Here is an 18,470-nt window from a genome sequence, read left to right as displayed (position 1 = left end):
CGGGTATGAGCTGATTGCACAAGTTAATTTACATTTATCAAAATGAAGATATCTCAGTCTAACAGAATTTATAAACAGTTGTCAGGAAAAAGGCAACATAAGGTTTTGGAAATCTTGCAATTTGGAAAAAAAAATAAAAAAAAATAATTTAAGACCGGGTAATAATTTCAAAGGGGTTATTAAAACATAAACTTACCAAAATCAACTTTTGAACCAAGTAAATGCAACTAAAGGTAGTGATGAAAAATCTGAGCTATACTGGTTTGTATTTTGCAGCCTTCACCCTACTCAGTTCGAGGTACATTTGCAGACATCTCTTACATTGAAATCAAATCCCAAGACAGTAATACAGCTATACAAGAAAGCATTTTAGGCTTGAAACATTTCAATATGGAAATGTATTGCAAAATTTCATTTTTGTTAAGTTTAAGAATTTTGATACTCCTGTTGTTCAAAATATATTAAAAATTCACATTGTCATTATATTGCTGATTGTGGCATCAACTCACAATCCGGAAGCAATTTGAACTTAAGTATTTCAAACTGAAATAAAATGAGGATTCGGGAATGAAGATTAAATTGTTAAGATCTCATCTTCTGCAAATAATGAAATCTCTGAATGAGAAGGAAACTGTGGTGCCCTCTCCAACCCTATCTACAGCAATATTAAACTGTCCCTGCCTATAATAGTTAGGTCAAGGAATGTGGAAAAGAAAAGCAGGATTTGATATAGCTTCAAGTGGGGAAAGAATACAAAATATTTTAGTCTTGTTTATAACAAAGAAATACTGCTGCTGTGAACAAAGCCAGAGAGCACCATTGTTTATCTTAATTATAATGCAAATACAGATTGCATTTTACATTCACATTGGCTGCTGGACGTTTGTTATATTGAAATGAAATATCTTATTTACTTCTGTTTTTCCCACCAATACATTCTGTACTATGTAAGCCGATTATGAGAACATACTTCATAAAGAAAAATGTATATTTTAACAAAGTAAGCACTCACTCATAATATGTAATTACTTACAGTAATTGCAAAGCAGTTTAAATCACATTTAAAACAAACTGATTAATATTATGATATATGTATGCCTGTGCACACAAATGCATAAACTCACAAACACATTAATATACATGCTTCTTAATCGGGCAATGCTGGAAATACGCAGATGTTGGTGTAAAACATCAAAGCACCAACAGATTACAAAGGCATCAGGGAGCACTTTTGGCAGTTTGGAAGAACTTTCAGGGATCAAGCAGCTGGATACCTGTTAATTACTGAAAATGAAAAGTACACAAATGCAGCTTTCTGGAGAGGTCAGCGCATTGAATTTAAATTATAAGCATTACAAAAAGAAAGTCAAAACAATAGTGTGATGAAATAAACATCAAGCATAAAATGAGATGATAATAGCTATTTGAAGAAGTAAGAATGCAAATACTAAATGTGCTATATAAAGTACTTTAAACGGTGACAATTACAGTATGCACTGCAATCAGCTAAATGAAACAACGTAAGGGTCAGCCCTGAATACATTTGATATGATAACTGAAAGCTGTGCTTAGCTGACAGTCACGCTGGAAGAGGTATAAACAAGAATACCGTGCTTCTAAAAAGTATTCACCTCCCTTGGAAGTTTTCACATTTTATTGTTTTACAACATGAAAACATAGTGGATTTTTTTTTTTTTTAATGATCAACAGAAAAAATCTGTTTGAAGTAAAAGTGAAAACAGATCTCTGCAAAGTGATGTAAATTAATTACAAATATAAAACACACAATAATCGATTGCATATGTTTTCATGCCTTTATTTAGTGAGAAGTCAAGCAAAATGACCCCTTTTATTGGCAAACTAAAAAGATTACAAGTTGCACCTTCGGTGGCCATGACAGCATTGAATCTGTGTGCACAGGTCTTAATCAGCTTTTTATATCTGAAAATTGAAATTTTCCCCATTCTTCTTTGCAAAACCATTCAAGCTCTGTCAGGCTGCATGGAGACTCCAGAACATTAACATTGTTGTTTTTAAGTCATTCCCATGCAGCTTCAACTTTATGCTTGGGGATGTGTCTTGCTGGAAAACAAATCTTCTCCCAAGGTGCAGATTTGTTGCAGACTGCATCAGGTTTTACTGCAGCATTTCCCTGTATACTGCTGCCCTAATTTTACCCTCTGCCTTTAGAAGGCTTCCAGGGCCTGGCAAACTATATACAGGGTGTTGTGTGTGTGTGTTTTGGGGTGTGGGTTTGGTGTTTTAACAGTGATTTTCCCTTTGCCACTCTCCTATAAAGCTACAACTGGTAAAGCACCAAATTAACAGTTGTCTTCACAGTTTCTCCTTCAGAGTTCTCATAGGTCTTTTAGTGTCCTCCCTCATTCATCTTCGTCTTGAGTTATTCTCAGTGACCTGCTGTAGGTAGATTTACAACTGTATCATACTCTTTCCATTTGTTAATAACTTAAATAGACTCCAAGGAATATTCTGTGACTTGGATATTTTCTTGTGTCTGTCCTCTGACCTGTTCTTTCCAATCACGCTTTCACTGAGTTCTTTGGATGGTTTTGTCTTTATTGTGTAGGGTAGGCCACCATACTGGCTCACCACAAGTTAGACCTTTCAGATGAGGTGCATTTAGACAAACTAAAACCCCAGACAGGCGATCTCCATTTAACTAATTCTGCAAATTTTAAAACCAGCTGGTTGCACAATTATTTTGTGTTTTATGTTTGTAATCAATTTAGACAAATTTGTTCAGATCTGCTTTCTCTTTGACGTTTGATCTACTGATCAAAACCAAGTTAAAGGTTCAGTGATTCACAACGTATTGTTATATTGTGTTCAGCATGTCATGCTTTCAGATCTGATGCTCCAAAAGAGTCACCTTTTTCTCTATCTCTGTCTCTCTCTCTCTGTCTTCTCACAGCTCAAAATTGATGGTCCTTAAATATTTTAAAGTTACATAGACTTGTCCTACCCACACAGGTGTATACATTTTTATTGACAAGCCTAAAACCTCCACCTGGAGACAATACATTCAAATACTTAAGATGAGAAAGACTTCTGAGTACACAAGTAGTTCAGCTCAGATTTTTTGACAATTGTGTTATTGGGGTGTTCTCCCAGATGGTAAATGAGAGAAGACAACTACACAAAAAACTGCAAGTATTTGGAATTGGCTTTTATACATGGTATTAATGCTAATGTGTATTGTTCATATTAAAACAAGCAGTATGAAGATTGAGAACTCCTTCATTCCCTCTGTTCTCAGTATTATGCAAGCATAAACAGTAAGAGGTTTTGGGGCAACAATAGGTAAACCCCATTTAATTAGAATCTCAGAAAACAAAAATGTGGCAAAGAGCGTTAAGAGACATTTTATCAGACAGGAGTATGGTTTTGACTACCAGACATGACGGCACCTCAAGTTTGAAGTTTTCCAGCATGAAGAGGTGGATCAAGGAGAGCGGACACTGGAAGTGATGTCATCAGTGGAAAAGTCACCAATGTTCTGCTCTGCAGAGTAGGGTGTTATCACATAGTGCCAACCCCTAGAGTGGTAGAGAATTACTGTAACCCGAGCACGTAAACTGTCCCTTATGCACACGTGTGACAGCTCTTACTTTGCTCACTTTTAGTAAATGCGATTCAAGGCCAGAGAAAAACTCAATGCAGAGTTCAAAACACATCCACCAAAAGGAAAGCATTTTGGCTTTTCAAAGGTGTCAAAGTGTACATTTAATATTCACTAATGTTTGCCTTGCATATATGTATGTTTTTAGGATGCACAAACTCTTGTCTAATTCTTAATGCTGGGCTTATAACAAAGTTGGAAGAGTATCACATGTGTGCATTTACACACGCACACACACAGATATTTTTATATATATAGATATTATATATATATATAGATATACAGTAGCCGGAAATATATATATATATATATATATATATATATATATACACCCCGATTTACATACTGTCAAATAAACGAAACAAACGCCGTTGTGCAACACGAGAGGCTTCGCCTCTAGTGCTGACGTCCGAGGTTCGATTCCCGAGACAGGGTGCAGTGAGTGTGTATGCCTGATGAGCCTAGAACAAGAGCGAGCGAAACATGTGCGGCGTATTGTTTGCATCATTTGACAGTAAAACTATTTCAGTATATTCAATATATATATAAATCAGTGCTTCCCGATTCATTTTACCCTCGCACCCCCTTTCTTTGAGAAGAAGTATGAAAAAATATGAGGTTAACGCAGAAAAAAAGATCACTAATTGAAGCTTTATGAATAATGGATACTTTATTCGCCATCAATAATTATTTTGGTAAAGCCATACTCAGTGTGATTCTCCTTCCATGTTCTATTTTTTTTGTGACTAGCCATGATTACATGAACGGTAAAAAAGTAAGAGCGAAGCGAGGGTGACATATCCAGTCAGGCAGGCGACAGCTCAATAGCTCGAATTTGGATATAAGTAGGTTCTATTTAGTCAACAGAAATATCTTTGGTAGGAATGTAAGTTGAATTTACTCTTTAAATTTCTATGGTGAAGAAAAATTTATGCAATGCTGACTAAATTTACCTTTCATTCCTACCAAACATATTTCTGTCGACTAAATAAAAATTACTTATATTTAAAATTTAAATAGAACTTGAACAGATGCGATACTTCATAATACCTACACAGCACTACAGTGAGTGCACGTAAGAGCAGGAGTCACCCATTTTTTTTTTTTTTTTTTCCTCGATGGATTCTGGCACCCCCAGCAACAGCTGCTCGCACCCCAAAGGAAAAAAATATATATATATATATATATATATATATATATATATATATACAGTATAGGCCAAAAGTTTGGACACACCTCCTCATTCAATGTGTTTTCTTTATTTTCATGACCATTTACATTGGTAAATTCTCACTGAAAGCATCAAAACTATGAATGAACACATGTGGAGTTATTTTCTTAACAAAAAAAGGTGAAATAACTGAAAACATGTTTTATATCCTAGTTTCTTCAAAATAGCCACCCTTTGCTCTGATTACTGCTTTGCATTCTCTCGATAAGCTTCAACAGGTAGTCACCTGAAATAAAACCATTTCTCTGCACAATACAACCACCGCACGAACACGCACACCACCACATATACAACCTATTGACATTGACCAGATAAATAACCAAGTGATTGGATTGCTTCCTGGAGAAAGTCACGTCTTTCTAAGTACTGACAGTGTTGATTCTGAACACGAAACTGAGCATCTTAATTTCCCATTACAATATTTAAACACTATTAGCCCGGCCGGATTACCACAACACAATCTTAACCTTAAAGTAGGGACAATAGTCATGCTATTAGAAACCTTAATACTAAACAAGGTTTATGCAATGGTACACGGTTGGTCGTGAACAGCACGAGAGAAAATGTTATTGAGACACAAGTGCTTACGGGATCCCATACTAGCAATACTGTTTTGATTCCAAGAATTGACCTTACAAGTTCTGACCTGTGGCCTCATGCATAACGCCGTGCATAGAATTCACACTATAACATGACGTAAGCACAAAAGCCGAAATGTACTTATGCACAGAAAAATCTAGATGCAGGAATCTGTGCGTACACCAACTTCCACGTTCTTCTGTTCCATAAATCTCAGTCAGCGTGAAAAATAACGCTCATGCACGCGCCTTCTGTCCCGCCCCCAACTCCTCCCAGAATTACGTCTCTATGAATATGTAAATCAATATAAATCGCCTTTAAGCTCAGCCTTCTGTGAAAAGACAATGGAAAAGGGAAGAATTTCAGCGAATACCAAGTGGAGGCAAGGAAAAACATACTATTTTTTGGTTTAAACAGTGGTATAAACAACAAAAGGAAGCTGATTGCCTGACATAGTCACACAGTGCCCAAAATAAAAAAGAAGTTGTCACATATCAAAGTTTCCATGAAAAGGCGAGTTGTAGCCCACCATCTGAGTATCATATGAAAGCTTATTAGGGTACAGAGAAAAAAAAAGGCACACAGTAGGAAAAAAGCACAAAATGTCAACTTCAATCTCGAAATTTCCACTTTAAGTACATTATTTTGTCATTAAAGTAGAACATCATAAACTTCATCTTAAAATCGTTTAATTAACCAGTTTCTCAAATCACAGCATAATTAAAGTAGCACGTTAAATGCTTTGTTGTGTATTTGATCTTTTGCTCTATGTGTGTGAATCACTACGTGCTTCCGCTTTCTCTTTCTCCGAGAGGACACAGAATCCATTACATTCGTGATATTACAGCTCTCTGAATAATTAAAATACTGAGATGTATACATGGTATCTTTTTCATGATGATTGGAGTTAAAGCATGTTATTAAACAGGGGAATACGGTGCGTGATTGTGTGCGACCGATGAAATTATTGTAGCAGTACTGTCTCTTTCAAACGTACTAATCTCCAATTCCTGGCCTTTTTTTTCTTTCTCCAAATACCCAATTGCCACACAATCGGCTCTGTAATAGACGTTACGCCATCTGTAAGCTTACAACGACGATTCTTGAAAACTTTTAAGGAACATTAAAATATCTTTGTAGTACAAGTTTAATTATTCTATTCATCTATCCTTCCAGTGTCGCGTCAGCCCCAGAAAGAATACAGCACAAGGTAGGATCAATCCGTGAACTAGCCAGCGCTGCAGAACTGTGTCCTCACATGTTTAATTATTAACAATACAGCTTATTTAAATGAAGTTAAAGTTTTATCTATATAATACTGTATAATCAACATATTTTGCTGCATTTCATCTTAAAAATGATATCGTCATAATATGTAAATACGCACTTTATAAAGTGGCGCAGGTTGTGCAATATTATAACTGTAGTGCAAGTTTACAGTGGGGTAATTGTACTTATAAGTACAAACAGTTCTACAAGGAGCACTTGATGGAATGATTGACTGTTTCTGAACCGCGAGGTATGTACAGGAATGGCTTTGAAACGTTTTGCCGTGGCTGAGGCAGGGTGGGCTTGATGCTGTATATCGATATTTCTCTTTTCGATCAGCTGCTGCTGTGATTCCCCACTCAGATACAGTGATATAAATAATGAGTGGTGCAGTGAGAGTAATATGGAAAAAGATGATCCGTTGTGGCAACCCTTAACGGAAGCAGCTGAAAGAAGAAAAAAAAGTTACAGTGAGAGAAACAACGCTAAAGCAGTTATGGTATTTGGAATACTATGGCTATTCCCTGGACCATTATATTGTTACAAGTTAATTACAATCAGATGCATTACACTAATAAACAATATGCGGTTAGTTTCAGTGTATTTATAAAGCCACGGCAGGAATGTGGCTCTAAGAAATAAAGATAAACCACACAGTAACAGTAGCACTGCTTTGACGCTGGGTGCCGCCAGTCTGCAAAACCGAGCGGAGAACTTGCGTACAACAAGGTATGAGGTACCGTGGAAAAGTGCGTGGCTTTATGCCAAGTGTAAGATTTATACATCACGATTTAAACGTGGAAAAGTTCTTATGCAACATTTCTGTGAGTACGCACCGTTTATGCATGAGGCTCCTGGAATTACCTTTTAAACTTAAACGATGCCAATTTCCCATTAAGGCTGCATTTGCTATGACAATCAACAAATCCCAAGGACAAACCATGGACAAAGTAGGGATTTACGTATCTGAGCCAGTATTTGGACATGGACAACTTTATGTTACCTTTTTAAGAGTCCGGCATTCATGTGACGTTAAAATGAAGGTTTTAACTACTCCATACCAGGGAGAGCTAATTCAAGGACAGGAAACCATCTTTACCAAAAATGTTGTTTATAAGGAAATTTTTGATTAACTGTTTTGAATTTTTCCATTTTATGAATTTTTTGTTTCCAAGTTACTTCATTTAAACCTTTGCACTCCGATATTTGTTTTACTTATAAGTGCAGCAACTCAAAGACATTTTGGACTTAAATTACATTTTAATTTTAGTTTTAATAAATTGGTTAATTTTAGTACAGATATATTTATTTAATTAAATGAAAACTTTCCCAGGATGCTCCCACCCTCCATCATTTTTCATCCCTCCAAAGATCCTAGGGAACAGAAAGTGATTGCCATTCTTGGATTTGCGATTCTTAAGAGAATCGGGGGTTTACTGTTAATTTAAGGAAGTGGGCATTAAATAGAGAATGAAAATTACCCTATAGCTTACTGTATGTATGTATTTGTTACAAAATCCTAGGAATACAGTAGAAGCAATGATTAGCATTGATCTGCAAAATGTGTATTTCGCAGTGAATTTTTTCAGAGGAGCCTTTTCCCCTAATTGCTTAAAACTTGACAAAGAGTTCTCCATTTCTCTTTCTCTCATTATATCTTCAATTAGCTTTAGAATACATAATCTGCAAGAAAAGAAGCCATGTGGCAATAGAATGGGCATCAGCATCTTATTATTACTGAAGAGTTAAAGCTCCCAGATTGTATGATTCTTTGGATCACTATTTGCTGTTATGTTTTTGATACAAATAAATTTATAGATCAATAGCTAACTTTGACATTTCTTCCTACCTCCATTAAGAATTAAAACCTAAGAGGTTAGGTGGTATCTTTTTGTGTAAGGTGATCTGATAAAACAATAAATCTCTGGTTAATAAATAAATTACAGATTTATCAAACACTTTGAAATTAGTCTTTAAAGACCTTTCGTTTTCTTTTTATTTTTTGATTCTAAACTAATAGGAAAACAAAATACCTTGAGTAGTCTATAAAAAACAAAAAAAAAGTGAAAATTGTGTATTGATATCAAGCAGGATTCACTACATCAATGCTTTGTTTATATATGTATTGTTCAAATTTGAATTAACTTAAAAGCTGCCAAAAGGGCCATTACTAGTAGTAGGAAGTAAGACCATGTATTTCATCCATCCATCCATTTTCCAACCCGCTGAACCCGAACACAGGGTCACGGGGGTCTGCTGAAGCCAATCCCAGCCAACACAGGGTGCAAGGCAGGAACCAATCCCGGGCAGGGCGCCAACCCACCGCAGGGACAACGTATTTAATATTGTTAAGTGTCTATATTAATTTCCACTTTTGTTTAGAATCAATTTCAAAATCCTATTTCTAATACAGAAGGCTTTAAATGGCTTGGCCCTATTTACTTAACAGAACTTATTTAAGTATACATTCTGAAGTGAACATTACAATATCTAGATGCACATTGTCTATAAAATTAGAAACAAAGCTACTGTAGGATTACAATGCTCATTTGCAGAGCCTTGCAACTTGCCTCCTAGTGTAAAAGATGCCCCATTTTTCTCTGCATTTCAATCCAAGTTGAAAGCGTGACTTACTCTTGTTATAGCTAATGATTACACTGTTCAATATGCAATTAAGTTTTCAAATTATCTGTTCAACAATAAAAGCTTTGCAATCATTACCAAATGTTACTGCCCCTTTTCTATTTTATTTCTCTTTTTAGGTATCCTGCTGTGGCACTTAGTGCATCTTCTTCTTTGTCTAAACTGCTATTGCTGTCCATAAAAATGATTAGAAGCCTTAGACATTTTGACTCTTGACCATTATGGTTTACTACAATTATACTTTTTTGTACAGTCATGGACTTGATAATGTGGCATACTAAATGCTGGTGTGGGCAGGACATTCTTTTATCCTAGTTAAGGAGAACTGTTACAAAGGACTATGTGTTCCTAAAGTTTATTTTCTCTAAGAATGCTGTTAACTGGAATTTCTGTGTTTGTTCCATCCACTATCAATAGGTTCTATCTTTTGTTATGTGGAAAATGTTTACATTTTAATGAAAAATACTAAACTCTGCAATATTGTTCATTTACCCATTTTTAGTTTGGTTGGTATTTTTCTGGTGCTGTGCCACACTTATACAGTACATATGTGAAAGTTCTCCAAGTCTTTAGTGAAAAGTGCAATATAAGAAAAAACTGAATAGAAAAATACAAGGACTGTAGTCAAGCCCAAGCAGGCACATGCTTATTCTAGAGTTATATATTACCCAGGGCAGAGGACATGTACGTGCACGAGTGGAGGTGTTACTTTGAAATCAACATCTCTTCTTCCACAATATATTGTTATTTACTACTGACTGCTGACTGACTGTTGTGAGCTGCATTCAGTGCTGGCAGTGGCCAAGGCCAGGTCAGGTTGGAAAGCATTCACTGGTACAATGCATTGCCACAACCACCACACAACGAAAAAGCTTGGGATCTGGGTTGGCAACCCCCAAGGCACATAAATGTTCTAATCCCACCCTTCAGAAATGACCACCTATCTGCAGCAGCCAGGTGTTACATGGCCATCCCCTTGGCCTGGCACAGCCACTTGGGTCCTCAACAACGAGGGTCCTGCGAACCAGATCACCCTCAGGGAATCACACCACATGGCCATAGTGCCGTAACAGATGCTGCCTCACAATGCAGGAAATATGACTCATTAGGGACTCTGTGAGCAACCACTCCTTCGACACAAAGTCAAACCAGCAGTACCAAAGGATTCTCTGAAGAGACACAGTACTAAAGGAGTCCAGTCTTTATCTCAGGTCAATGGATAACATCCATGTCTTGCAACCAAATTATAGAATAGGAAGCAGCGACCAAGCTGATTAAATTGTTCTCCAGTGATGTTGATTTCCGTGCATGCATGTATATAATGTGTTCGCTTGTAGAGAACTTGTTCTACATGAATACATACACTTAGGCATGATGCAATGTGTATAATGCACACCAAACAGTGGTAAACTAGTATGTAGAACATACATATCTTATTGATATGGAGGTACCAGACAAAGATGCTGACCCAGTAAAACTGTAGCATAAAGAAATATAGATTGATTTACTTTTTGCTTATTGTTACCCCACAGAAAACATTATAGGTTGGCTCAATAGTACCCTCTAGAGGCCACAACTGATGTATATAGTATCTGATTGATACAGAGGGACCGGAGATTCTTACATGTCTACCCAATAAAACTATTACGTAAAGTATAAGATTTCAGAGGACAAAAACTTGGCAGTAACTCTATCTATGGCTGAGAGTAGTTGTAGTTTTTTCACTTTTGTGACACACACTGTCATTAACATATTGCATAAAAATATAACAATTTTTAAAAGTAGAAAATATGTTGCTGAGTTGCCTGCATGTGGCAGAAGTAGAGAGACAGAATGTATGAAATGAGTGATGCAAAAAAGCTAACAGACAATATTTTTAGCTGTAAAAATTAGAGATTAATCATTGTACTACGTTTAGCTCAAAGGACAGTTGCAAGTGACGACTCCTATAGAATGTCATAAATGTGTTTTTGACATGCATACTTTATGATGTGATGTTATGGATTGGGGCTGGCAGTCATGCCTTAGATGTGTGGATACAATGGAAAATTACCAGAAAACAAACCAGAAACAAAAAAGCATTGTGTTATAGATGGTTAATCAAGTTTTTCTTTTCACTTTTTTGTGAACTTAATCATTGATTATTTGTTTTAGGTTGTTTGTTTTTGATAACACCCCAATTGTCACATGAGATCCAAGATGACTGTCATGTTTCAGCCAGGGAGTGTTCCTTGGCTTATGTTTTTTCCTATGATGGGTCTCCTTTTTTATTGTAAAGCACTGTTTTCCTAATGTTTACTGTATTATGTATTTTTGTTACCTTTATTTATTTATATATTTACTAGGGGGCTCTGCCCCCTGCTTGTCTAGCTCAACAACCCACTTGCAGGTGCTATGCACTAGCCACTTCACAGATCTTCTGCTAGATGTACAATTTAAACAGATTGTTATTTTCATGGGAACTGTTACATATGTATAATAGAACTAACTATTTTACATTACAGCGAGTAATTAATCAGTAAAATATAGTAAAACGCAATAAATTGAAAGAAAATTATGTTTCATGTTGCGTTAGAGGTATTCATTGCATTATACGTTTTTCATTCTGTTTGGTTTTGAAATTATCATGCAACTACTTTCTAAACTTATACTTTTACTGTAAACCTTCAGTAAAATCAATACTTTGAATTAGCTTTTCGTCAATATCGCATTGAATTTTGATTCCGTGTTTGGATTTACATCATGACAACCCAGCATATAACTGCCCGTGAGTGAATAACGTTCTCTCTCTCTAATAAATAAACTGACTTTTTTGAATGTTTTTCCCTGTGATTTGTTGTCATAGCAAAAACTATTGTAACAGGAAACTATAAACGTTTTAAAACGAATAGCATATCAAAATCTCCTTTGGTGTGTAATGTTATCCACAGAAGATGTACTACATTATCTTTCTTGTCGCCTGTTAAAATTTTGCATCATTGCCGTGTAACCAATTGACAATTTTCGCGTTAATTTGTTTGACTTCGTTTCTCGGTGCTAGGATTGCCCGTGTACTAATTTCTTCTGTTGATAACCCTTCGGGATGAAATTCTTCAATAAGATTTGGACATGAGTCTTCTTTTTTTGGGAACTTAAAGTGAGGAAAATGTAAAAATTTATAACAGCTGAGAGCGCAGGAACAGTATCTGACAAAAGCATTCACACAAAAGAGAGGGGAGAGGACCGTGAGCATGGCTGGAAATGGTTGAGTGGAGGGCAGGACTTGAAAAAATCTCTTGGCAATAGTCTTGTCTCAAGATTTTCTTTTATAATAGAAAGACTATCTATGTATTATGTCTTCTACTTTGTTCCTTGTGTTTTGTTTAACATTATTTTTTTAGCTTTAAAATCAATTTAAATCTATTTGGGTCTGTGTAGGCTAGAGGCAGCCATAGTGTTTAGGGATCTGGCTTCCTCAGATGGGGTCTATTCTAGACAGATACAGAAGGCCTGGCCTTTTTGTTATTAGGAATGTACTCACTTTTTAAAACACAAAACTTTGACTGCTCATATGTCTTTTTTTGAAATTTCAAAATGCTTATATTTCTACCACCATTTTTAACTGTTTTTGCCTTGTTTATGTTCCATTTCAAGATTACAGTGTTTTGTGGTTATTAGGATATCATTTGCATGGGCTTTCATACAGTGCACTAAGGGGCAGGTGAGCTAAGCAAGTCTTTGTGGGCCTAAGTATAGCACCCTTTTGGCTAGCAAAATTTATCAGTAAGACATGTGAGTCATTTTAATTATGTGTGTTGTTTCATTAGATCTCAGATAACTCAATTGCTAATGAAAACTTGGCAGCCCAACATTTTTTATGTGCAAGTTAAATCATGACACAAGACTTTAGCTTGAAATAATATTTTCTAAAACATTTCTTTAATTCTGCTGTACAAAACCATTTGTCAAAGCACAAGAAGAGTAGGAGTTTTAGCATATTGTGGATCATGTGTCAGTACTACTACTAGGGTGCTGTACCATGTTAACCATTATGGATGCTTTTGAGGCATTTTGACTAAAGAAGGGGTCTGAGCTGCCTTGAAAGCTTGCATATTGTAATATTTTTAGTTAGCCAATAAAAGGTGCCATTTTGCTTGACTTCTAATTACTAGTCCTGGTAAAACACATGCTTTGTTCATTGACCATTGTGTTTGGACAAAAGCCGTGATCTGAACTTTGCTCTGTAGTTTAAACTTTCATCTGACTTTGCTATCAGATGTGTATGAGATCAGTGTGGCTTTGCTGTGTTGAGTTCATGCACAATATATGCTTCAAATATTTTACAAAGAAAGCTGCAGCAACTTTATTGTAATTTTAAAAGAACTTTAACTTTTACCTGCTAGGCTGTACCATGTATGTCTGCAGCTTTTTTCTTTTTTAGTCAAGAAAGAGATATATGTGGGTCATTGTTATACTCTCCACTTGCTCAGAATAGCCACTGGTAACCAAGAAACATAAATGTGTGTATAAAAAAAACAATGTATTGTAATTCTTTAATTACAACTGTTTTATAGTGTACAGGTTCCCATTACAAAAAACAAACAAAAAAAAAATGCCACAATCCAACTTTATGGGATTTTTAAATATCTTTTGAAATGGTTTGATTTGCAAATCATAGCCAGTAATGGCCCATTTATGCATATGGTTGACTCAGCTTTCATTGTCACGGATGAAAAGGCCAGATTTGTGTCTAATGAGAAAGAGCAAGCTTTTGCATATGAAATACAATGAACCTTGATTATCTGTAACAAGTCCATCAATTGACAAGCTATTCTACCAGGTGTATGTGTTGTTTCTCTGATCTAATGATCAAGGAAAAAATCTTTTCTTGTTTTCCATTCGTGTAGACATATACAAATGATAGGAGAAGAAAGGTTATGCTGAAGATTTTTTTTTCTTTTTCTGTAGCAAAACCAAAAGGCAGACATGGAACCACTTTTAAAATTACTTGAGACACCTTATTAATACATATTAATTTATCATCGTTGTATGTTGCCCAGTCTGCAATTTATAATACCTCGGGTATACTTGAAATTTATGACCATTTTCGGCTTATCAAAATGATTCATTACTCACTGAAACTAATACTTCTGAAAATATAAAATTAGTTTTTTGTTTTCAGAATATTTTGAGAATATAAAATATTTAATATAAAATAGCCAGTAACTCCATTTTTCAAGAAGTGGGACAAAATGCATCCTGTTAATTACAGACCAAAATGTCTTACTGTACTTATTCAAAATTATATTAGCTACAATAAGAAATAAATTACAAAAGTACATATATAACTGATAGATGGCGCCGGCTGGTGTGGCTGGCCATCTGCTCATCTTGTTAATTTATGTTTTTATTACATCTTTTTGTGTTAGTTTATCCCAGCGGCTACTGTCCTATGATCGTGTTTCTTTACTTAACGTCTTTTCTTGTATGCTCCCTTCTCAATTTTCTTCTTCTGATGGGACTTTATTTGAACCTCCGCCCTTGTTTTATCCATCTCCTTACTTCTTTACCTGGACATTGGTGTTCGCCTGTATGACTGAGCTGAGTTTCCCCCCTTGGAGACGCAGACGCTCCTGATGCGGAAGGTGTGTCAGCTTTGCTGTTAAACAACGGTGGCTCAATTTTTTATTGCCGGGCTTGAATTCTTGTAGCCTGAGAGTCATCTTTGATCCATCCTCTCCTGTACAGGTTGCTGGCCCTGGCCCTTGGGTGTTGGATACTGGATTTGATTACTCCATCTCAAGGCGAAATCACTCTTTCCCTGTGTGTTCTAGGGGAGTAAATGCTACTAATCTCAAAGACCTGGATTGTTAATGGTGAGACTTCATATTTTACTGACTTGGTACCATTCATTTTCAGACTCTCCTCGGCTGTCTCATTGGGGGGGCAGCATGGTGGCGCAGTGGTAGTGCTGCTGCCTCGCAGTAAGGAGACCTGGGTTCGCTTCCCAAGTCCTACCTGCGTGGAGTTTGCATGTTCTCCCCATGTCTGCATGGGTTTCCTCTGGGTGCTCCAGTTTCCTTCCACATTCCAAAGACATGCAGGTTAGGTGCATTGGCGATGCTAAATTCTCGCTAGTTTGTGCTTGGTATGTGGGTGTGTGTGTGTGCCCTGCGGTGGGCTGGCGCCCTGCCTGGGGTCTGTTTCCTGCCTTGTGCCCTGTGTTGGCTGGGATTGGACCCAGTAGACCCCCATGACCCTGTGTTAGGATATAACGGGTTGGACAATAACTGACTGACTGACTATACAAGATTATAAAATGAATTATTTCAAATATCATATACCTATGTCTCTGTTTTTTGTCAGTTCAACTTTGACATCATGGACCATACTAATTCAGAGTGAGCAGGAACAGTCAATAAAACTGAACAGAAAAAATTCAAATGACAATGACATACCAAAAAGGCATGATACACCAGTGTTTGTGTGTCAGCTTTTATTGCTCCAGATCACAGAATTTCCAGTTTCATTGTCTCAAAACACCACTCACATCTACAATTATTCCCAGTTTTAAATAAAAACTAACAGCGGGGGGTTGTCGTATTGTGATTGTTACTGGGAGAATAAAAGTGAAAAAAGCTAACCTTTACAAGTACAGTGGAACCTCGGTTCACGACCATAATTCGTTCCAAAACCCTGGTCGTAAACCGAGTTGGTCGTGAACCGAAGCAATTTCCCCTATAGGATTGTATGTAAATACAGTGGACCCTTGACTTACGAACACAATTGTTTCTGAGGGTTGGTTGTAACTCAAGTTGGTTTTAAGTCAAGACTATTTTTCCCATAAGAAATAATGTAAATACCCATAATGCGTTCCGAACCTCCCACAGCAATACTTACTTAAACTTTTCATAAAAAAGCATTGTATAATGTGCATAATTTAACAAAAACACCAATAATTTTTCTAATGTACTAATCAAACAGTTATAAAAAGTGCCTAGTCTACCAGAAACAACAATTTCATACTGCACTCACCATTTAAGTTGACATCTTTAGCTTGCAGGAACGGAGCAGGAGGAGAATGAAATAGAAGGTGGTTATTGTTTGGAAGGAGAGTCCCTTCCATAAGAACATCAGGGCTTTGGCTCCCTGGTGTCCTTTCTCTCCTTGGGAGAGGCTGTAGCCCACTAGCACCTGCTTCTGGCTCACTAGGTCTCAACCTTTTCGGAAATAAAAACTGGTCTAAGGTTGTCTGTTTCTGTCTTTTCTTCAACACAGTTCTGTAGTATGACATGACATTGTCATTAAGCAAGTTAATGCAACGATTAGCTTTTTCTCTGTCTGGGTGGGTCTTCTCTACAAGTGTTTGTAGCTCTGTCCATTTTTTCAGAATGTCCTTTATTTCAGAAGAGGACATTTGCTGCACTGATTGTTGATCCTCCCCCTCCTCTTCAGAAATCTGCTCAGCTGCCATTCTCTGTTGCTCAGCCAGAAGTTGCTGAAGTTCCTCTGTAGACAATTCCTCTGAGTGTTCCTCCACCAGTTCCTCAACATCACCACTGTCAACCTGCAAGCATATGGACTCAGCTACAGTGACAATGTCATCAACCACAGGGTCAGTTGCAGGCTCAGGCTCCTCTACAAAGCCTTCAAAGTCTCTCTCCTCTATAATTTTAGGCCACACTTTCTTCCAGGCAGATCTTAGTGTCCTCAGAGAGACATTGGCACAGGATTTCTCTATTAACCCCACACAGGAAAGGATATTGTAATGTTTCTTCCAGAACTCTGTAAGAGTCAAATCTGTATCTGAGACCATCTGGAAGCACTTCTGGAATAGTTCCTTGGTGTATAGCTTCTTAAAGTTAGCTATAACCTGCTGGTCCATAGGCTGCAGTAGAGGAGTTGTATTAGGTGGGAGGAAATCTACTGTAAGCCATGGGAATTCTTCAGCCAAATCTTCTTCCAAGTCTCTGGGGTGAGCAGGAGCATTGTCCATGATTAGGAGAGCCATGAGTGGTAAGTCTTTGTCCTCTAGATATTTCTTAACAGTAGGACGGAAAACCTCCCTGATCCACTCAAGAAAAAGCACTCTTGTTACCCAGGCTTTTGCATTAGATCTCCACATGACCCCTAACCTATTCTTCATGACTGTATGTTTTCTGAACACTCTAGGGGTCTCAGAGTAATAAACCAAGAGAGGCTTTATCTTTAGGTCACCACTCGCATTGGCACATAACAACAAGGTTAGCCTATCCTTCATAGGCTTGTGGCCAGGCATTTTCCGCTCTTCCTGGGTAATGTATGTTCTCCAGGGCATCTTCTTCCAGAAAAGCCCAGTTTCATCACAGTTAAAAACTTGATGAGAGCAAAAGCCATTTCTCTTTGTTATCATTTCAAAGTGCCGTATGTAATTTTCAGCAGCCCTTTTATCAGCACTGGCTGCTTCACCATGCCTAGCTACGCTATGAATCCCAGTTCTTGCTTTAAAATTGTGAAACCACCCCTTACTGGCACGAAATGTTTCACCACTATCACTTGTTGATGGCTTATCCTTTAACAGATCTGCATTTATAGCCCTAGCTTTTTCACAAATGATTGACTCAGATAGGCTATCGCCTGCCATCTGCCTTTCGTTTATCCACACTAATAATAGCTTTTCTACCTCCTCTAACACTGTTGATCGGGACTTACTAATTTGAGTAACACCTTTAGCAACACTAGCTTCCGTATACAAATCTTTTCGTTGTACAATTGTGGAGATGGTGGATTTCGACATGCTGTACATGCTAGCGAGATCGGTCACACAAACGCCACTCTCATATTTACGCACAATTTCCTTGTTTGTTTTGATCGAAATTGCTTTCTTTACCTTCGTTGTCTTCTCTTCCTTACTTAGCTTCTTTGGGGCCATTTAGATAGTAATTATCCAAATAAATGATATAAATCACTGCACTGAGATAAAATACGTCCACAAATACACGTATCTCGACTCCGACTGCCGCTTGCAAATGCTCTCAGCTGTTTGCTTACAATCGTGCGAGCGGATACATGTGACACAACTTGTTGGTCGTAAATCAAAACAAAAATTTTTGTCGTAAATCAATTTGTTCGCATGTCAGGCCAGTCGTA

The 18,470-nt window shown here is 37.0% G+C and overlaps 1 protein-coding gene across 1 annotated transcript in view; it reads right to left on the bottom strand.

Moving 5' to 3' along the window:
* The window catches only part of LOC120534862 (tigger transposable element-derived protein 1-like), an 81,716-nt gene extending 63,599 nt beyond the window's left edge, over positions 1 to 18,117 (bottom strand). Inside the window, exon 1 of the mRNA XM_039762376.1 lies at positions 16,377 to 18,117. Within this exon, the coding sequence (XP_039618310.1) occupies positions 16,377 to 18,117 (1,741 nt within the window). The remainder of the gene's footprint in view (positions 1 to 16,376) is intronic.
* Positions 18,118 to 18,470: the final 353 nt, after the last annotated feature.

Source organism: Polypterus senegalus, chromosome 9 (genome assembly GCF_016835505.1).
Source record: "Polypterus senegalus isolate Bchr_013 chromosome 9, ASM1683550v1, whole genome shotgun sequence".
NCBI classification, from domain to species: Eukaryota; Metazoa; Chordata; class Cladistia; order Polypteriformes; family Polypteridae; genus Polypterus; species Polypterus senegalus.
The sequence above is the reverse complement of the archived record's forward strand: the minus strand, read 5'-3'. Positions and strand labels throughout refer to the sequence as shown.